The following is a 22,530-nucleotide window of genomic DNA, read 5'->3' as shown; positions in this document are numbered from 1 at the left end:
ACGGCCGATGACGTCGAAGACTCCGCCTCTTTCTCCGCCTATTTTTCCGCACCCGCGTGGTTTTCCCTTTGCTAGGGCAGTGATGTGAGCGTACTCTCGCTGTTGACAGAATTCAACAGCGAGAGTACGCTCGCATCGCTGCCCTAGCAAAGGGAAAACCACGCGGGTGCGGAGAAAGAGGCGGAGTCTTCGACGTCATCGGCCGTGCTGGCACAGTTTGCTCTCCCAAGACGCTAGTTTGCAGCAGCTCTACGAAAAGCTTGGCACCTGGGCCAGCTGCAGAAATTACTGAGGCAAGATAGGAGAAATGCTTTCAGTCAGCAAAGAAAAGAAAAAAAACAGGCTCTCAGGCGCTCTGCAGGAGAGATTGATAACAAAGTCAAGGCTGAAAAGAAATCCATTCCTGGCTGCTTGGGATATAGAGCAGATTAAGGGATAAAAGTGCCAAGCACAAAATCTGTAGCCAGATGAAGCAATGTTTGAATTGAGTCAAGACGTCCCAGGTCCCTGGAAGCCTTGCCTTGGATAGATTCTTATGCTAAGTACCTTGTTTGATTCATATTCAAGTTTTGGGGTTTTACCTTGAAAGTTTTAGTATTTGTTTTCATGAACTCTGGACTAATTTCCTGGACAAGCATACAGATGTGGAGTTGCCCGTTCTGCTCCACAGTCACACAAGATTTGGGATTATTTTACGTAAAAGATTCTGCCAGACTGATTGATAACAGAGTCAAAGCTGAAAAGAAATCCATTCCTGGCTGCTTGGGATATAGAGTAGATTAAGGGATAAAAGTGCCAAGTACAAAATCTGTAGCCAGATGAAGCAATGTTTGAATTGAGTCAAGACGTCCCAGGTCCCTGGAAGCCTTGCCTTGGATAGATTCTTGTACTAAGTGCCTTGTTTGATTCATATTCAAGTTTTGGGGTTTTACCTTGAAAGTTTTAGTATTTGTTTTCATGAACTCTAGACTAATTTCCTGGACAAGCGTACAGATGTGGAGTTGTCTGTTCTGCTCCACAGTCACACAAGATTTGGGATTATTTTAGGTAAAAGATTCTGCCAGACCGAGAGAGAGATTGATAACAGAGTCAAGGCTGAAAAGAAATCCATTCCTGGCCACTTGGGATATAGGGTAGATTAGGGGATAAAAGTGCCAAGTACAGAATCTGTAGCCAGACGAAGCAACATTGGAATTGAGTCAAGATGTTGTCCCAGGTCCCTGGAAGCCTTGCCTTAGATAGATTCCTGTGCTAAGTGCCTTGTTCAAGTTTCGGGGTTTTACCTTGGAAGTTTTAATATTTGTTTTCATGAACGCCGATGGACTAATTTCCTGGACTATTTGTTTCTATCTTTCTGCCTAGTTGGATTTAGCTATTTTTGTGTATTGCTTTTTACTACTGCTGCTTTTCATAGAATCATAGAATCAAAGAGTTGGAAGAGACCTCATGGGCCATCCAGTCCAACCCCATTCTGCCGAGAAGCAGGAATATAGCATTCAAATCACCCCTGACAGATGGCCATCCAGCCTCTGCTTAAAAGCTTCCAAAGAAGGAGCCTCCACCACAATATCTTCAGCTTGCATTTTTACTATGTGGTGTTCAAAGTCAGAGGGCTTTCCTGGTCTGGAGTGCAACAATGGTCAGGAAATGGTCACCAGTGAGAACCATGTCAGAAACACAATACAAATCTGTAAAATTGAATTTACCCATTTTTGTGGATTGCTTTTTACTGCTACTGCTTTTAAAATATCTTCAATAATCTGCTTGCATTTTCACTCAGCTGTGTGGTGTTTAAAGTCAGAGGGCTTTCCCTTCCTGGAGTGCAACACATGCCTAACTGTGCTTGTGGCCCACAACTCCCATAGGAATGACATTTCACGGCCTTCTCTACAATGAAGGAATTCTTCATTGTTTTTTGTGGAGAGAGATCTCAATCCAGATCCCTTCTAAAGCCTGGATGAAGACCCAGAATGGATCCCATGCCCCACTCACAAGGAAGCCTCATGGACAACAAGTTAAACATGAGCCAACAATGTGATGTGGCGGCAAAAAAAGCCAATGGGATTTTGGCCTGCATCAAGAGGAGCCTAGTGTCTAGATCTAGGGAAGTCATGCTACCCCTCTATTCTGTTTTGGTTAGACCACATCTGGAATATTGTGTCTAATTCTGGGCACCACAATTCAAGAGAGATATTGACAAGCTGGAATGTGTCCAGAGGAGGGCGACTAAAATGATCAAGGGTCTGGAGAACAAGCCCTATGAGGAGCGGCTTAAGGAGCTGGGCATGTTTAGCCTGAAGAAGAGAAGGCTGAGAGGGGATATGATAGCCATGTATAAATATGTGAGAGGAAGCCACAGGGAGGAGGGAGCAAGCTTGTTTTCTGCTTCCTTGGAGACTAGGACACAATGGAACAATGGCTTCAAACTACAAGAGAGGAGATTCCATCTGAACATGAGGAAGAACTTCCTGACTGTGAGAGCCGTTCAGCAGTGGAACTCTCTGCCCCAGAGTGTGGTGGAGGCTCCTTCTTTGGAAGCTTTTAAACAGAGGCTGGATGGCCATCTGTCAGGGTTGATTTGAATGCAATATTCCTGCTTCTTGGCAGAATGGGGTTGGACTGGATGGCCCAGGAGGTCTCTTCCAACTCTAGGATTCTATGATTCTAAGCCATCAGCTGCCCCTGATGCCACCTATTCTTCCATGCTCTTTTGCATTGGCACTGCATCACGAAATGCAGCTTCGGAGGAAAACAAGTAAACAGCACCGCTCAGCCAAGTCAAGCGTCTTCCATCTCCCGTTCAATTGCCCGTGGTTGATGTGCCTCTTCCTGGACAGAAAGGAGGTGGAAACATACGGATGATGCTTGGCTTTGGAAATCGTTAAGAATGATGGAGCACCACGGCTTCCTCCGTGCACTTTCAGCAGTATATAATTTCCAGCAGCTCAGTGGAATTTCAGTGACATCGGAACGGCCACCATAATTCAACGAGGCCGATCTATCATCTGAACTGGGGCAAATTAGCTGGGAAGCAGGGTTTACTCATCAGTCCTTTCGATATCGCTTTCCAGGACCATCATTAAGCAAGCTGTCCATTTAGCGCAGGCATGGGCAAACTCCAGCCCTCCGGGTGTTTTGACTCCTACTCCCACTATTCCTCATAGCAAGTAAACTGTTAGGAATGGTGGGAGTTGAAGTCCAAAACACTTGGAGGGCCCAAGTTTGTCCATACCTGATTTAGTGTCTCTGTTCATCCTAGCATTTGGAGTTCAAATCTCAGGGATCTCATTTCAGACTCAGAAACATCAGCAGTGGGTGGGTTGTTGTAGGTTCTTTTGGGCTATATGGCCATGTTCTAGAGGCATTTTCTCCTGACGTTTCGCCTGCATCTATGGCAAGCATCCTCAGAGGTAGTGAGATCTGTTGGAACTAGGAAAAAGGGTTTATATATCTGTGGAATGACCAGGGTGGGACAAAGGACTCTTGTCTGCTGGAGCTCGGTGTGAATGTTTCAACTAACCACCTTGATTAGCATATAATGGCCTGACAGTGCATGGAGCAAACTTTTGTTGAGAGGTGATTAGATGTCCTTCTTTGTTTCCTCTCTGTTGTTGTGCTGTTTTAATTTTAGAGTTTTTTAATACTGGTAGCCAGATTTTGTTCATTTTCATGGTTTCCTCCTTTCTTCCTTTCAGTAGCCATTCTTTCGATTGTGGCCAAATGTCCCTCCCATCCGTAGTGTGGATTAAATATTAGAATCATGGAATCCTAGAGTTGGAAGAGACCTGGTGGGCCATCCAGTCCAACCCCATTCAGCCAAGAAGCAGGAAAATCGCATTCAAAGCACCCCGACAGATGGCCATGCAACCTCTGTTTCAAAGCCTCCAAAAAAGGAGCCTCCACCACACTCTGGGGCAGAGAGTTCCACTGCTGAACAGCTCTCATAGTCAAGAAGTTCTTCCTAATGTTCAGGTGGAATCTCCTTTCTTTTTAGTAGTTTGAAGTTTGAAGCCTTTCGATATTGCTCAGCATTGAATAGAAATATTCCTGCTCCTTGGCAGGAGGTTGGACTGGATGACCCATGAGGTCTCTTCCAACTCTTTGATTCTATGATTCTATAATTCTATGATTATAATCAGGGAAATCTAATCACCTCTCAACAAAAGATTGCCCCAGGCACCAACAAGCCACACCAAACAACTGCCAGGCCATCAAATGCTAATCAAGGTGGCCAGTTGAAACATTCCCACCTAGCTCCAGCAGACAAGAGTTCTTTGTCCCACCTTGGTCATTTCACAGATATATAAACCCATTTTCCTAGTTCCAATAGACTTCACTACCTCTGAGGATGCTTGCCATAGATGTAGGTGAAACGTCAGGAGAGAATGCCTCGAGAACATGGCCATATAGCCCAAAAAAACCTATAAGAACCCATTGAATAACATCTCTTTCCAGGAGCATCATCCTGCAAACTGTCCATTTAGCGCAGGCATGGGCAAACTCCGCCCCTCCACGTGTTTTGAACTCAAACTCCAACTTGAAGTCCAAAACATCTAGGGGGTCAAAGTTTACCCATACCTGATTTTGCACTTCTGTTCATTTTGGGTTCAAATCTCAGGGATCTCGTCTCAGACTCAGTAACATCAGCTGTGGCTGTTCTTTCCGATTGTGGCCAAATGTCCCTCCCATCCATAGTGTGGGTTTAATATTAATGTGACAGTGTTCCATCAAGAGAAATGAGCTTTGAAGTTACAGTAGTAGAGTCTTCCTTCTCGGGAGGTTTTGCAGCAGAGGCTGGATGGCTATCTGTTGAGAGGGCTCAGATTGTGTCTTGCTCCCTGGTAGAAATGAGATTGGACAGGATGACACTTGATAGAGTTTGAAATTGAAACTGATGATATAGATAACTATTCCAATTTTCCATGATCTAGCACAGGCATGGGCAAACTTGGGCCCTCCCTCCAGATGTTTTGGACTCCAACTCCCACCATTCCTAACAGCCTCAGGCCCTTTCCTTTTCCCCCTCAGCTGCTAAAGTGGAAAAGGAAAGGGAAAAGGAAAAGGAAAGGGCCAGAGGCTGTTAGGAATGCTGGGAGTTGAAGTCCAAAACACCTGGAGGGAGGGCTGAAGTTAGCCCATGCCTGATCTATCACCTCCATGCTATTACTTGTCTTGCGTGAGTGTATGATTCTGTGGCCTATCATAGAATCATAGAATCAAAGAATCAAAGAGTTGGAAGAGACCTCATGGGCCATCCAGTCCAACCCCATTCTGCCAAGAAGCAGGAATATTGCATTCAAATCACCCCTGACAGATGGCCATGCAGTCTCTGTTTCAAAGTTTCCAAAGAAGGAGCCTCCATCACACTCCGGTGCAGGGAGTTCCACTGCTGAACGGCTCTCACAGTCAGAAAGTTCTTCCTCGAGTTCAGATTGAATCTCCTCTCTTGTAGTTTGAAGCCATTGTTCCGCGTCCTAGTCTCCAAGGAAGCAGAAAACAAGCTTGCTCCCTCCTCCTCCCTGTGGCTTCCTCTCACATATTTATACATGGCTATCATATCCCCTCTCAGCCTTCTCTTCTTCAGGCTAAACATGCCCAGCTCCTTAAGCCGCTCCTCATAGGGCTTGTTCACCAGACCCTTGATCATTTGAGTCGCCCTCCTCTGGACACATTCCAGCTTGTCAATATCTCTCTTCAATTGTGGTGCCCAGAATTGGACACAATATTCCAGGTGTGGTCTAACCAAAGCGGAATAGAGCATGGGGAGCATGACTTCCCTAGATCTAGACACTATGCTCCTCTTGATGCAGGCCAAAATCCCATTGGCTTTTTTTGCCGCCACATCACATTCCTGGCTCATGTTTAACTTGTTGTCCACGAGGACTCTGAGATCTTTTTCACATGTACTGCTCTCAAGCCAGGCACTCCCCATTCTGTATCTTTGCATTTCGTTTTTCCTACCAAAGTGGAGTATCTTGCATTTGATCTACCTGGCAAGGCTGTTGTCCAAAGTCAGTTACAGACACAACTTTTGTTGTATCCACAGCTGTTTGCTCTTCCTCCTGGACCTCTTCTCCTTCTCCTCTTGGTACATATTCTGTCTTTTCGGCATCTTTTTTTGGGTTGCTTACTGCAGAGCCCTGACTGCTGTGTTTTGACTGGAAGCAAAGTAGTGTCCTTATGTCACGCTGCCCTCCTCAAAGCTCAGCAGAAAGGCTGTGTGTTGCAAATCCTAATTGGCCAATTGGCAGCGCAAGGCCGGTTTCCTCCCGGAGGTGGTCCAATTGCAAAGCCTGGCATTGAGCACCAAGAGTTTTTGCTACCGTTTCTCATATTTTCCTCCAAAATGAGCCATGAAATGTGGTTGAAAGGATAGATGAAGAGGATCTGGGTTTAGCCAAAGATAATCCTGCACAGGTTATTGATTGTACATTGATTCTACAGTGTAGATGCACCCCAGTCCTTTGAGAAGCCTGAAACTCCCTTTCCATCTCCAGATAAGGCTTCTCTTGAGGAACAGAAATTCTGCCCGTGGCTGGAAATGAGCAGTTGCTTTTAAAAAACACAACCCAGCCTGCTCTAAAAATACACCCATTAAGCCTAATTCCTCCACTGGAATCAGAATTACAAAGCTGCGCATAAGGAAATTACTGTGATGAACAGAGGCTCCATGCAGAGTGCCAAAGAGGGAGAGAGCAGGTATTATGCGCTCCATGAATGCTGCTGTCTAGGAGGGAAGGCAGAATGTTAAGTGCCAAGAGGGAAATCAGCACCTCGGCTCCGAGTTAGTTTTGGCTGCTGGCTTCCCTTTCTGTGGCTTCCGAGGATTTTTGCCCTATCCCTAAAACCCAAAGAGGACCAGAAGCCACTCTTGGAAACCCAAAGAACATGCAAGGACTTCTAGTCTTTAATGCAAGTAAAGTGGGACAAACCAGGAGCCCCTCATTAAGCGAAGTCCGTTTTGCAGAAAACTCCAGATTACAATACAGCTGACTGGGTTGTTGTATGTTTTTTCGGCCTATATGGCCATGTTCTAGAGCAGTGCTTCTCAACCTTCCTAATACAACAACCCCTTCTTACAGTCCCTCATGTTGTGGTGACACCCCCCCCCCCATAAAATATTTTTCATTGCTACTTCATAACTGTAATGTTGCTCCTGTTATGAACCATCATGTCAATATCTGATATGCAGGATGTATTTTCATTCACTGGACCAAATTTGGCACAAATACCCAATACGCCCAAATCTGAATACTGGTGGTGTTGGAGGGGGATTGATTTGGTCATTTGGGAGTTGTAGTTGCTGGGATTTATCGTTCACCTACAATCAGAGAGCATTTGTTTTTGCTGATGTATTGTGGGCTCGGCCTCATGTAAGCTGCACCGAGTCCCTTGGGGAGATGGTAGCGGGGTACAAATAAATTATTATTATTATTATTATTATTATTATTATTATTATTATTATTCTGAACCCCACCAACAATGGAATTGAACCCAACTTGGAAGACAGAATTCCTACGACCAACAGAAAATACTGGAAGGGACATTGACCATGAATTTGGGAGTTGTAGTTCACCTACATCCAGAGGGCACTGTGGACTCAAACAATGATGGATCTGAACCAAACTTGTCACGAATACTTAATATGCCCAAATGTGAACACTGAGGAAAATAAACTTTGACATTTGAGAGTTGTAGTTGCTGGGATTTATAGTTAACCTACAATAAAAGAACACTCCATAATGAATCTGCATCAAACTTGTCACACTACCTACATGGCCAACATTGAATACTGGTGGGGTTGGGGGATGTTTTTGAATTCTGGGAGTTGTAGTAAAACCAACACCAAAAAGGAAGAGAAGGACAGACAGAGAGATCTTCAGCCTTCTCTGCCAAAGGGTTCCTAAGACGTCTTAGAAATACGTCTTTTCTGTTGGTCTTTGGTAACCCCTCTGACCCCCCCCCTTGTGACCCCTCCAGGGGTCCCGACCCCTAGGTTGAGAAACGTCAGGAGGCACTCTCTCCTGACGTTTCGCCTGCATCTATGGCAAGCATCCTCAGAGGTAGTGAGGTCTGTTCAGCTGACGTTGCTAATTTAAGCAATGAGAGGGTCAGGTCTGTACTGAGGGTCATCCCTATCTCTGTGGCCATTCCACAGCAGCAACAGCAAAAGGAAAGGTAAAATACTCCACTTAGGCAGGAATAAAATGAAATGCAGAAATATAGAATGGGTGACGTCTGACTTGAAAACAATCCATGTGAAAGGAGACTTCGTAGACCACAAGCTGAACAGGAGCCAACAGTGTGCATGCTGCAGCTAAAAAGGCCAATGTGATTCTCGGCTGCATCAAGAGGAGTCTGGTGTCCAGATTGAGGGAAGCCATAGCTCTGCTCTCTTATGGTTTGGTTAGACCTCACTTGGAATAATAGCTGGAGGGCTCAAGTTTGCCCATGCCTGTTCTAAGGGCTACCATGTCCCTTTGTGTACTAATACTTTTGGCTATCTTTGAATTCTCCTGCGATGTTTGCCATCTGCAATCCCTTGTGTCTTTTTCAGTGCTCCAAGTCCTACTCCACCCAGTTCCTGGACATCTTCCATGCGCACCACATGGCTGTGGACGCTGTGAGCTGGAACCCGTTCCATGGCAAGGTCTTCATCTCCTGCAGCTCCGACTGGACGGTCAAGATCTGGGACCACACCATCAAGTACGTCTGGCAAGGAACGTCATTCTCCACTGGGTTTCTCTGGAAGGAAGCAAATGTTCTTCCTGATTTATAAACATCTTTGAAAACCACATTGTTTTTGCAGACTGTTCATAATTCAGGAGGGAAACCTGTGCAAATCTCACATGTGCTTGTTTTGTACAGAACAGGCCTCCTCATATTGCAGATCTCAAGATGTTTGCGCCTACGAATTCCAGAATTTCTGACCATTGAAGAAGCGGTCAGTAGGGGACCTCAACTCCCACAATTCCTAACAGCCTATTGGAGTTTAAGTCCAAAATACATGGAGAGCCCAAGTTGGCCCATGCTTGGTATACTCTTTCCTGAGCAGGAAGTGTGGTTGATGTTTGCAAATTCTATGCAACATACTTGTTTGTTAATTAAGAAGATGTTCCCAGAGTTTGGTGCGGTATGAAGCCATAATGTCAGATGGGGTGGCCCTGGGCATGTTAATAATGCAGTCACATCATTTCTAGCACAGCACAAAGGACAGCACTCAGCAAAACAAAACAGGGCATGGGGAAGATGTCCTGTATTGCCAAAATGAAGTCAATCTGCCCAATTACAGCAGGCCAGCTGAATATGTCATTCTTGGGTTGCTGTGAGTTTTTCAGGTTGCATTGCCATATTCCAGTAGCATTCTCTCCTGATGTTTCGCATGCATCTGTGTTGGGTATCAGCCTGTGTTTGTGTTTCAGGATCCTGATGAGGGAAATGATGGTGCTGAGCCTGAGGTACAAGATGGAGATGGTTTGGTCAATGATTTTCAGGCAGACAATGACAGAGAGGCCCCAGTGCAAAGGGCAGTTTCTCATGAGAATATCCCTGCTGGGCCTAGCAATGATAGTTCACTCCCTCTCTCTGTGAGGTCTCAAGATCTGGGTTTAGAAAACAATCTGACACCTGGGAATTTTAATGCACAGCCAGATAGGGAGCTCAAGGATAGGCGGCTGGAGATTAGCCAGGATCGACAGCAAACTCAGTGTTTATGTCGCTCCAAAAGGCTTCGTCTGATAAAGGGGAAATGTGGGGGTAAGCAAAACCAATTTCTGAGTTTTGGGATATAAGGTTTGTCTCAAGGGGACACCTGTTAGATCAGGCATCGTTTGGAAACCAAGTTCATGTGCCATGGAAATCCTGTTCAAGGGGTCTTGTTCCTGTGGAGTTTTTTTAACCTTTTGGATTGTCTTTGCATCCTGTTTGATTCCTATCTGGATTAATGCTGTCTTGAATTGCTTTTATTACTTGTGTGGACATTGCTTTGTGTTACTGCTTTTTATGGACTTATTACTTTTTGGAACCTTCTTATTTGCTTACAAGCATTTGTTTCTTCTGGCTATTTACTAAGCTTCAATAAAAGAAGATTTGTTTCTTCACTCTCCATGTGGTGTATTTTAAAGTCAGAGGGCTTCTTCCTGACCTGGAGTGCAACCATCTGTAACTAATGGCATCTTCAGAGGTTCTGTTGGAAGTGAAGCAAGTGGAGTGTTGAGTAATGTCCAGGGTGGGAAAAAGAACCTTTGCCTGTTTAAAGCAAGTGTGGATGTTGTAGTTAGCAAGAATTAGCATTTCAGTAGCCATGGAGTTTGCAAAGTCAATCAGTGAGGTTATCTGCCTAGAGGTAGCCTGACCTTTGTTGCCTGGAGGCACCCTCTGTTTGGGAGGTGTTAACTGATCCTTGATTGTTTGCTGTCTGTAGTTCTCCTGTTTCTTAGTGGTGTTCATTGTTTAATGTCTTGATTCTGATATTTTTTAAATACTGGTAATCCACAGGTGCCTCCTGTGGTGCAGTGGATTAAAGCACAGAGATGCTGAACTTGCAGACTGAAAGGTTGCAGGTTCAAATCTGGGGAGCAGCATGAGCTCCCACTGTTAGCCCTAGCTTCTGCCAATCTAGCAGTTCGAAAACATGCAAGTGTGAGTAGATCAATAGGTACTGCTCCAGCTGGAAGGTAACAGCGCTCCATTCAGTCATGACCTTGGAGGTGTCTATGGACAATGCCGACTCTTCAGCTTAGAAATGGAGATGAGCACCACCACCCCAGAGTTGGATATGACTAGACTTAATGTCAGGGGAAAACCTTTACCTTAATCTTGTCTCACTGCCAACAGACTTCTGAAGATACCATTAGTCACAAATGCATGTGAAACGTCAGGAAAGAATGATGTTGGAACATGGCTATACAGACCGGAAAGCTCACAGCAACCCAGTCATTCCAGCCATGAAGGTCTCCGACAATACATATGTCAATCTTATTTTATGCTTATTGTTTCCCAATTGCGGTTCTTCTCTGCCCTGGAGCCTCCTGGCCAGCCTGAATTCCTTCTTGTATAGATTGCCTGCCTTGCTGTGTCTGCATTGGAGCTTGGCTGCCTACTAACGGGTGCTGGGTACAGGGAGCACACCACTCCGCTGTTACACCAGCTCCACTGGCTGCCAATTAGCTTACGAGCACAATTCAAAGTGCTGGTGTTAACCTATAAAGCCCTAAACGACCCTGGCCCGGTTTATCTCTCCGAACGTATTCCCCTACGAACCATCAAGATTACTAAGATCATCTGGAGGGGCCCTGCTCTCGGTCCCACTGGCCTCACAAGCGCGGCTGGTGGGGACGAGGGACAGGGCCTTCTCAGTGGTGGCCCCGCGACTCTGGAACTCTCTCCCGCCAGAGGTTAGAACCGCCCCAACAATCCTGACATTCAGGAAACAGGTGAAGTCGTGGTTATGGAGACAGGCTTTCGAAGAATGAGACTATGATTTGGATGGAAGACGGTGTATATTCGATTTTAGTATGACAACTGACCACTGTAGTTGTAAATATATGTGCTTTTTAAATGTTTTATTGTAATGTGTATTTTGATATTTTACCGATTGTATGTGTTTTTATGGTTGGAAACTGGGCTGAGTCCCTCTTATGAGGTGAGACGCTCGGTATATAAAACTTTGAAATAAATAAATAAAATAAATTCAGTCGCTCCCTTTCCGCTGCTCTGAGAAGGTCTTTTCTTTCTTTGCAGGACTCCCATGTTCATCTATGACCTGAACTCTGCTGTTGGCGACGTTGCCTGGGCTCCGTACTCCTCCACGGTCTTTGCTGCCGTCACCACGGATGGACGGGTGAGGACCCAAAAGGGTCTCTGGGGGATTCTTTGGGGGAACACAGAGGAAGAGGAGGGTCAAGGGATCTCATGGTAACAAAGGAGGAGCAGACTGATGCCCCATGTACTTTATTTATTTATTTAGAACTTTTATATACCGGTCTTCTTGACCTCCGCAGAGGGACTCAGTCCGGTTCACAGCAAAAGATTCATAAACAAAAGTTTAAAACATCACATCTCATAATACACTATCACATTAAAATGTTGTTGTTGTTCATTCGTTCAGTCGTCTCCGACTCTTCATGACCTCATGGACCAGTCCACGCCAGAGCTCCCTGTTGGCCGTCACCACCCCCAGCTCCTTCAAGGTCAATCCAGTCACTTCAAGGATGCCATCCATCCATCTTGCCCTTGGTCGGCCCCTCTTCCTTTTGCCTTCCACTTTCCCCAGCATCATTCCCTTCTCTAGGCTTTGCTGTCTCCTCATGATGTGGCATTCAAAGGACTTCAACTTTGTCTCTAGTATCCTTCCTTCCAGCGAGCAGCCGGGCTTTATTTCCTGGAGGATGGACTGGTTGGATCTTCTCGCAGTCCACGGCACTCTCAGAACTTTCCTCCAACACCACAGCTCAAAAGCATCGATCTTCACATTAAAATACAATCATATAATTAAGTAAGGCCAAGTCGTCAGAAGGAAGTCACAATTCATCGCCATCTGTCCATGTGGTCAGGAGTTGTTGACTCACTCATCAAATGCTAAATTCCAGAGCCAAGTTTTCACCAGTTTTCTAAGTCAGGAGAGAAGGGGCAGATCTAATCTCCATCGGGAGGGAGTTCCAGAGCCGAGGGGCCACCACCGAGAAGGCCGTGTCCCTCCTCCCCACCAGACGCGATTGCGAGGGTGGTGGGACCGAGAGCAGGACCCCTCCAGAAGATCTTAACAACCTTGATGGTTCACAGGGGAGAATCCATTCGGACAGGTAAACTGGGCCGGAGTCGTTTAGGGATTTATAGGTCAATACCAGCACTTGGCATGCATTTCTGGGAAGTTGCTTTTCTCCAGAGTTCTGGCTGAACTTACGAACCTATCTTTTGAGCCCATACACACACACACACACACACACACACACACACACACGCACACACACACACACACTTAGTTAGACAATCCCTTGTTTTCCTAGTAGAATTGTCTTCCAAGATTAGTGTACTGACGGTGGGTCCATAGGTGACTGTGGAGCCCTGTTCTTCACCTGCATGTTCTCCCGCAGTGAGGGCATCGGTTTCCAGATGGAAGGCGGTCCCAGTCAGCGTTGGCTTGACGTGCCTTTCTCTTGACACGTTTCTCTCTTTCGCCCTCCATTGGTGCCTCTTCAAATTCTACAGCACTGCTGGTCACAGCTGACTTCCAACTGGAGCGCTCAAGGGCAGGGGCTTCCCAGTTCTGTGTCTATGCCAGAGTTTTTGAGGCTGGCTTTGAGCCCATCTTTCAATCTCTTTTCCGGTCCACCAACATTCTGTTTTCCCTTCTTGAGTTCAGAATAGAGCAACTGCTTTGGAAGACAGAGATCATGCATTTGAACAACATGGCTGGTCCAGCAGAGTTGATGGTGGAAGAGCATCACTTCAGTGTTGGTGGTCTTTGCTTCTTCCAGCACGCTGATGTTTCCCCGCCTGTCTTCCCAAGAGATTTGCAGGATTTTCCGGAGGCAGCACTGATGGAATCATTCTAGGAATTGCATGTGACATCTGTAGACAGTCCATGTCTCACAGGCATAGAGCAGGGTTGGGAGGACAATAGCATTATAGACAAGCACCTTGGTATCCCTACGGATGTCCCGGTCCTCAAACACTCTCTGCTTCATTTGGAAAAATGCTGCGCTTGCAGAGCTCAGGCGGTGTTGTGTTTGTTGCAGAAGCCTTACCATGCCACCTCAGGATGGATAGCTGAGGATTGCAATCTGGAGCCGATTTGTCACGGAGACCCCCTCCATTCATAGTATGGCTTAATTGTTGTTGTTCATTCGTTCAGTCGTCTCCGACTCTTCATGACCTCATGGACCAGCCCACGCCAGAGCTCCCTGTCGGCCGTCACCACCCCCAGCTCCTTCAAGGCCAGTCCAGTCACTTCAAGGATGCCATCCATCCATCTTGCCCTTGGTCGGCCCCTCTTCCTTTTGCCTTCCACTTTCCCCAGCATCGTTGTCTTCTCTAGGCTTTGCCGTCTCCTCATGATGTGGCCAAAGGACTTCAACTTTGTCTCTACTCTCCTTCCCTCCTCCAATGAGCAGCCGGGCTTTACTTCCTGGAGGATGGACTGGTTGGATCTTCTCGCAGTACGGCTGATATAATTCAGCGTCGCCAACTAATGAAGCACTGGCCGCATTATTTCCAGAAAGGAATCTACTCTAATAGGCTCCGTAGAACTACAGAAGGCACTGGCAGGGGATGGGCAGCTCTTCTACGCACCAAGTTTTCCATAATAATAGAGAATAGCTGTGTCCTCTGAGAAAAAGAGAAACGTTCTTTGTGAAAGAGAGATCAAAAGCACAACGGTTCTCTGCATCAGGCTTGGGTTGTTCCAGATGAATAGCCCAGGACTGACCGCCAGCCATCCCTCTGGCCTTTGGTGGCATCAACACAAAGCTATTGCAGAAAAGGGATGTTTTCAAAGGATGGAGATGATGAAATAGGACTTGGAGAAGGTCATGTCTTCAATTAGTGATAAATCCTGCTAAGGTTTTTCCTGATGGCTAAATGGAGCCTCCCATTCCAGTAACGGTCTACCTCTGAACCCTGTCCATTCACGTCCTCCTCCTTCCTTTGACCTGGCAAAACTACAACTCCCACAACTCCATAGCATTGAGCCACAGCCTTTGAAGGGATGTCAAACTGCATTAATTCAGCAGTGTGGATGCACCCAAGGCGTCCGAGATCACCATAAATACCAGCCTTCCCTGCGGCGGATGAGCGATTTGACGGCTGCTGAGACAGATGTCGCCGAGGGACTTTGATTCCTCATTGCTGCGCATAGCAACCTTTGGAGAGTTGAAAGGTTTGAAACTCAGCAACGATCTTCTGGAAATGCTCCGGCATTTTCCGAACCGCTCTCTGTCAGTCGAAGGGAGGTTTGCCCTTTTCTGAGGCCTGACAATGAAATCATACGGCACGGTGCTTTGTGTAACCAATTGGACCCAAAGTGGCTTCCTTTGCCCAAATCTCTCTTGGGCTGGCAGGTGCTGCTCTCGTTTTTAAAAAGTGGGGGGGGGGGGGGGGTTTGCCATTATTCCTCTTCCTCCTCATACTGTTTTCAACAGACAAATTATCCTGATTGGTACAAGTAGAATCATAGAAACAGACCTCATGGGTCATCCAGTCCAACCCATTTCTGCCCATAAGCAGGAAAATTGCATTCAAAGCACCCCTGATAGATAGCCATTCAGCCTCTGTTTAAAAGCCTCCATAGAAGGGGCCTCCACCACACTCTGGGGCAGAGAGTTCCACTGCTGAACAGCTCTCATAGTCAAGAAGTTCTTCCTAATGTTCAGATGGAATCTCCTTTCTTGTAGTTTGAAGCCAAGACTGTCTAGGTTGGCATTCCAGAAGAGATGGGTCTTTACATAGTGTTCAAACATTAGGAAGAAGTTCCTGATGGTCAGAACTGTTGAATAATTTGGTGGAGTGACTTCCTCTGGGGGTCTTTCAGCAGATGATGAATGGTCATCTGTGGGGAGGGCGTAGGTGGTGTCTTCCTGCCTGGAAGAAGAGAATAGGACTGGATGTTTCTTTGGGGTATCTATGATTCTATGGCTAGAGAGGTGTTTGTCCAGAATGGTTCCTTTTCTCTTCCTATGGCCCTGATGTCAACTGGGTTCTGCAGCTGAAATGCTTTGGCATTCCGGCAGCCTCTCTGTTTGGCTCCAGGGAGCCCCAAAGGCAGAAGAGGTCCAGCCCACTGCAAGCAGAAGGTGGTCGATGGCACAAAGCCCCTCACCACACAAAAGTCTGTCTCTGCACTCCATCATCCCTCTTACATGGATAAGATGAGAAGGAGTCCAGAGAAGGGTTTGGAAAGCATGCATCCTTCTGAGGTTTCCAGCTTAGGGAGCTGTGGGTGTTTAGCTTGGGGAAAAGAAGGCTGAGAGGGAGCATGAGAGCCGTGCTGTCTGTTGTACTGAAGATGGAGCAGGCTCTCCTTCTGCTGCTCCAGAGACTGGGAAACAGCGGAGCCATGGGTTCAGGCTGCAGGAGATGACCAGGTGGCCCTTTGAGGTCTCTTCCAGTGATCGGATTCTATGTCTCGACAGGTGTTTGGTCAGACCAGCATGGTTTCCTTTCTCTTTGCATGGCTCTGCTTTCAACCGGGTCCTGCATCTAAGGTGCATCTCCCTTGTTGCTAGAAAGCCTCCCTCTTTGCTCTGGCAAACTGAAAATGGATCCATCCTAAGGCGAGTAGAAGCCGTCTCTGCACTCCTGCATCTTTTGGCCTGCATCAAGAGGAACATAGTGTCTATATCTAGGGAAGTAATGCTACCCCTCTATTCTGCTTTGGTTAGACCACACCTGGAATATTGTGTCCAATTCTGGGCACCACAATTCAAGAGAGATATTGACTCTAAGCTGGAATGTGTCCAGAGGAGGGCGACTAAAATGATCAAGTGTCTGGAGAACAAGCCCTATGAGGAGCAGCTTAAGGAGCTGGACATGTTTAGCCTGAAGAAGAGAAGGCTGAGAGGAGATATGATAGCAGTGTATAAATATGTGAGAGGAAGCCACAGGGAGGAAGAGGGAGCAAGCTTGTTTTCTGCTTCCCTGGAGACTAGGACGCGGAACATTGGCTTCAAACTACAAGAAAGGAGATTCCATCTGAACATGAGGAAGAACTTCCTGACTGTGAGAGCCATTCAGCAGTGGAACTCTCTGCTCCAGAGTGTGGTGGAGGCTCCTTCTTTGGAAGCTTTTAAACAGAGGCTGGATGGCCATCTGTCAGGGGTGATTTGAATGCAATATTCCTGCTTCTTGGCAGAATGGGGCTGGACTGGATGGACCATGAGGTCTCTTCCAACTCTTTGATTCTATGATTCTATGATTCCACCATCACTCACCTTTTGGGGCCGTACAGATTGCATCCTTTGTTGCCAGGTTACCAAGTCCTTGCTGTGTTGCTATTATCCGTCTTCCTGACTCATCCTTGGGTCTCGGTGAGATTGGAAGAGATCCGTTGGCACCTGGCCTTCCGCTCATTCACTTCACGACTCCAACTCTTTCGAGGCTGGTCTTTCTGCCCCGTTGCTTTCCCAAGGCTGGCTAATGATTGACAGGAAGTCTGCTGGAATGGTTGGCATAATCATCACCATTTCTCTCTGTGCTGAGAGCAAGGAGGAATGCAGCAAGATCAAGATGTGCCATACTCATGGGCAGCTTAACATTCCAGGTGCCCAGATCCAAAATGCTGGAAACCGATCGAGGGAATAGGATCTTTTAGCCTTGGGGATAGACTCAATTGTGCAGGGATATTTGCAATTCCATATCTTCTCAGAGAATTATAGAGTGGAAAGGGGCCCCTCAGAGGCCATCTAGTCCAGGCTCCTGCTCAGGGCAAGGTATGGTTTGTTGGAAATCTGAGACAAGACACCTTGTTCTCATTTGCCAGACAGACTAAAACGGAATATTAAAATGCTACGCTCCCTGATTCTAGCTAGCAGCAAGAATGCTCTGCTCAAAAGGGAGAGAATGGAAACTTATCTTTAAGAGGAAACTGTATTATAAAAATGCTAGAAATAGAGAAATTATTACATTTTTGAAACAAATCCACGCACACTTTTTAAATGACTGGGAACTTTGTATAACTCATATCAAGAAGAATGTTTTAATGGTCTTTATTATATATACTCGCTTAGATACCCAGTAATGCTCGGCTTAGGTCTTTTATAAGATAATACATAAGAATTATTTGGTTTTGGGTTTTGGATTTTAAGAATGGGCCGATCAGAAAATACATAAGAATATGGATAAACTACAACTCCCGTCATCATCTGTCATTGTTTCCAAACAACACCACTAGTTAAAGTTGGCCATGGTGGGCCTATATGCCAAGTTTGGTCCCTGTCCATTTTTGCTTGGGTTTACAATGCTGTTTGGTTATGGGTGAACTACAACTTCCAACATCATGTTTCAATTTTCTCTAAGCCTGGCGGTACTCAAAGTTGGTCAGGTTGGGTCTGTGTGCCAAGTTTGATCTAGATTCATTTTCCTTTGGTTTACAGTGCTGTTTGGTTGTGGGTGAACTACAACTTCCAACATCATGTTTCAATTTTCCCTAAGCCTGGCAGAACTTAAAGTTGGTCATGTTCGATCTATGTGACAAGTTTGGCCCAGATTCATTTTCATGTGGGTTTACCATGTTGTTTGTTTGTGGGTGAACTACAACTCCCAACATTATGTGTCAATTTTCCCTAAGCCCTGCCAGTACTTAAAGTTGGTCATTTTGGGTCTGTGTGCCAGGTTTGGTCCAGATCCATTGCTGGGTGGGTTCACAATGCTCTCAAGATGTGGGTGAACTGTAATTCCCAACATCGCAGGTCAGTTCTCACCAATTGCTGCCAGTGCTTTGAGTTGATCATGTTCAGCATGCGTGTCAAATTTGGTCGAGTACCATTGTTGGCAGAAGTCAGACTTCTCTCTGGATATGGGGTGAACTATAACTCCCAAACTCCAGAGCAAAGAAGGAAGAAGAGATTGGGTTTAGAGGGTAATTTAAAGGGAAAGGTATATGTTGGATTAAAATGGTGTATTATATGAAAAGTGATATATATTGCAATGTGTAAAAGTGGAGAATTTGTACTCAAGGACAGAGAGGATCGAAATGTTTATATTGGTATATTGGTATATTGATACATTTGCTTTGTTTTAAGTGTATGGTGTCATATTTGTTGCCTTGAGTCCCTATATTGGGAGGGGACTGATAGATCAATAGATAGATATTGACAAAGGAAATTGTCTGTCATCGTATGAAAGAGCTGCTTCCGATCCAACCTTCCATTCCCATTTGCTTCTTTGAATCCCTAAAACGTCCCTTAATTTCTTCAAACCTGCCTTTTTCTCCCTCTTTTTGGTGCCGTCCTCTCTCCAAAACCTTTCTCCGCTGTCTTTCGGAAGCAGTAAAGTAAAAAAGACTGTTCCTTTCCTCACTCCAGGGAATAGAAAACCACAAAACCCTTTTCCTTCTCTCTCTCTCTCTCTCTTTCTCTCTGAGACGTTGCCAAATAATCCAGGGCGGGCTTTGGGCTGAAAAGTCCAGCAGCTCGATTAGGGCTGACCTTCTTCCAGCGCACTTGTGGATGCTGAGCCGTCTCCCATGGGAAGTTCCTTATGTGTGCGGTGGCTGTCATGTTGCCGAAAAGAGCTACATGTGGCTGTCAGCTTATGGAGACCTATGGGGTCTGCAAAAAGGGCCCCGAGTGACCATCCCACAGTGAAGCTCTGTTACGCCAAGGCTTTTCATGCCCTTTAAAGCACAAGGTGAGGAAGGAGGGCAGCAGAAGCACAAGCGGTCAGTGCCGGGTTGCAGCTGAGTGTTCACTGCGCACGATGCAACAAAACCTCCTTGGGGAGAAAAGTGGGCTATAAGTGGCACTAGCATGCCTTATGTCAGAAAGATCTCATGATATTCTCACAAAGAAGTAACTAGACTACACTACTGTTGGGTGGATTAGGAATGGGTTGACTGGCCAAACTCAAAGGGTGCTTCTGTCCAGTGGCTCCTCTTTCTTAACCCTGGAGAGAAGGGGCTTTTTGGGCAGCCCAGGAGGACATCGTGGCTATGGCACCAGATCCGAGAACATCCTCCTAAACAGCAAACACTCTCAGGCTCAATTCTGTGTGGGTCTCATAGACCTTAGAAATAGGATTACCCATATTTGCTCAAGTCTATTTTGCTATTGAATCTAATGCACACCTAAATGCTGCTTAATGTAATGTGCTGTGGCTGTTGCATCCCAGTTCAAGAAACGAGACCATAAGATTAAATCCACCACACTGGACTGTAGGAAAAGCAATCCTTGTTTATTGATGAAAAATTGGTTACAAAAGAAAGGTCAAAAGGCCACAGAAAAACACAGCAGTCAGTAGAATCTCTGAACTTGAGCAAAATTTCAAAAGCCACAATACAAGAACCAGGAACCTGTTAGCCTTTTACTAACCATGAACTAGATAGCTACAAGCCTCTGAGATTACTGGCCACGAAACACAGGAATTCTGCCAAGGCACAGCCACAGTCCCAAACGTTGCTTGATCTAAAGAGGCACCCGACAGGAGGCCTCTTAAATCAAAGAAGCTAGTCTTTGAAACGCCCCTTGACTTTGGAACCTGGGCCTGTCTCTCCTGTAAACGAAGTGACCTTCGTAGAAACTGGGAAACATTTCTGTCACTAACTATCTTTTCTCTTCGGTCCTCATTAAAAACCCCAGGTGGAGAGATATCACGCCTAGCTTCCAAAACATTTTCCCCCAGCTGTTGAGTTTCATTTTCATCTCCGCTGACCTCTGCATCAACAACAGATTCCACACTGTCAGGGTCAGGGAGAGCTTTCTCAGTTGGAAAAACTATCAGAGAATCCGGTTCACACAGATCAGGATCAGGCTGAACCCCAACAGTGGCTTTGTAATGTGGCCAAACAAGTGTACATTACAGTTGCTGCCTTCTTCAAAACCCTTCATTATAAACTATTATCTTAGGGCCCTTCCACACAGCCATTTAACCCACAATATCAAGGCAGATAGTCCACAATATCTGCTTTGAACTCGGTCTGGAGTTCAACAGTAGGATTTTGTACAGTTGTGTGGAAGGGGCCTCAGAATACCAAAGTTTCCAGCAGTGGAAAATAAAACTTTGAGGTACATCTATGCTGCAGAATGAATGCACTTTCAATGCCTTGGTTCAATGCCATGGAATCATGGGCTGCAGTGTTTTGCGTCTTCTCTGCCAAGGAATGCCGATGCCTCACCAAACTACAAATCTCAGGATTGCATAGCATTGAGCCCTGTCCATTTAATTAGAGATGGTATCTCTCAAAGAGGAGCTCCAGGTGCAGCTCCTGAAGCAGCTTCCCCTTTTGCTTTGGCTCAGTGCTAAGGTGATCTTATTACATGAATCTAATGTGCATCCCAATTTTAGGAAGGTCCTTTAGCAAAAAAAAGAGAAGTGAGCATCAGATTTGAGCAAATAAAGTAGCACTTGTGCATTAGATACCTCTCATGCTGTTGTACACCAGAGCAGGAAAACCTCTGACCTTAAACACCACACCAGCTTGATAAAATCAGCAAGCAGTTTATTAAAGAATATATGTAGGCAAAGCAGTAAAATTAGCAAAAACAGTAAAATTTCCAAAACAAAGAATAGTCCATGAACTTCAAGGCGAAATAAGATCAATTGGGACAACAATCCAAGAAAACAAGGCAGCATGAAAAATCCAATACATAAATCAGGAGCTTGGCAAAAACTTGGTACACGAAACTAAGAACACTTGAAAACAAGACCATTATGAAATTCCAACGTTGACCCAACTGAGGCAACTCTTTCCCATGAAGCAATGTAAGGCTTTTCCAGATCCCAAAACTAAAAGAAAAGCATTTTTCTTGACCTTACTACCAGATAAAAGTTTTTATCTCTCTTTTCCTGTAAACAAACTGAACTTCTTTGCACCTGAGCACTCTGTCTCCAATTACAAAAGCCTTGCCTTCTATCTACACTCTCATTAACTTCTGCACCTGACAAATCATCTTCAGACGGTTGCTCTGAGAAAGACTGTGCAGGGCCCCTCCCAGGAATGTGGCCTTGTGAATCTTCCTGAGACAGCTCGGGCTTCTCGTCGGATCTTAACTCAGGTCCAAGCAAACCCTCATCCCCTTTGCCAACAGACCCAGGCAGAACATCAGGAACGTTATCCCCATTCCCATCATGAACATCAGACACCATTACAGGCTGACATAAAATACTTGCGCACATTGTCTTATCACCTCTGAAATTCTATAAAAGGCTAATGCTTGGGGGGGGGGGGGACCCTATTTTTCATGATCAGAGCTGAGGGCAGGTTGGACTAAAAGCAATAGTGGGACGTTGGACTAAAAGCAATAGTGGGACTTGGCACTATTGTTTATTTGTTGCCTTTTCAGTTTCAGGATTCATCCTGGTGTTCCTCCACTCTGTAGAATGAACGTTGCTTGGCACCACTGTAACAGCCAGGGCTCACTGCTTATGGGATCTTAGGACCTGTAGTTTGGAGAGACCCCAGCGTTATTTGGCAGAGAAGGCTCAAGGCCATGCAAAACTACAACTCCCAGTGTTGCAGTATATTAGGAGAGATTATATCAAGAGAGATCCTTTCAGGAGGTCAGAAAAGTATGTTTATTTCCAGCTGAGACCCTGGAGTGGAGCTGTGTCCAAAAGCAACCAGAGTGCTCAATAAAGGCGTTGACTGCCTTTAATACACTTCAAATGCAGGCAAACAAAGAAACATGCTTCTACATACATTGACATCATTCTCTGCGTCACTTTAGCATCACAGAAATATCAAATTCTATCTTCCAACATACAAAAGGCACGTCTCTGTATTTCTTTCCAAAGAGCAGCATACAGCTTTCAGCTTACATTCATCAATCAAGGGGCCTACTTTGACTTGTCAGGAGGGAGAGGGGATAGGCTCCTTAC

The 22,530-nt window shown here is 45.7% G+C and overlaps 1 protein-coding gene across 1 annotated transcript in view; it reads left to right on the top strand.

The window, feature by feature from the left end:
• The window catches only part of DNAI1 (dynein axonemal intermediate chain 1), a 186,220-nt gene that overhangs the window by 95,821 nt on the left and 67,869 nt on the right, over positions 1–22,530 (top strand). The window contains exons 17-18 of the mRNA XM_060761145.2: positions 8,558–8,706; positions 11,743–11,842. Of these exons, the coding sequence (XP_060617128.2) occupies positions 8,558–8,706; positions 11,743–11,842 (249 nt within the window). The remainder of the gene's footprint in view (positions 1–8,557; positions 8,707–11,742; positions 11,843–22,530) is intronic.

The sequence above is a fragment of the Anolis sagrei genome, chromosome 2 (assembly GCF_037176765.1).
Source record: "Anolis sagrei isolate rAnoSag1 chromosome 2, rAnoSag1.mat, whole genome shotgun sequence".
NCBI lineage: Eukaryota > Metazoa > Chordata > Lepidosauria > Squamata > Dactyloidae > Anolis > Anolis sagrei.
Note: the sequence above shows the minus strand (reverse complement) of the source record. Positions and strands in the feature narration are given on the sequence as shown.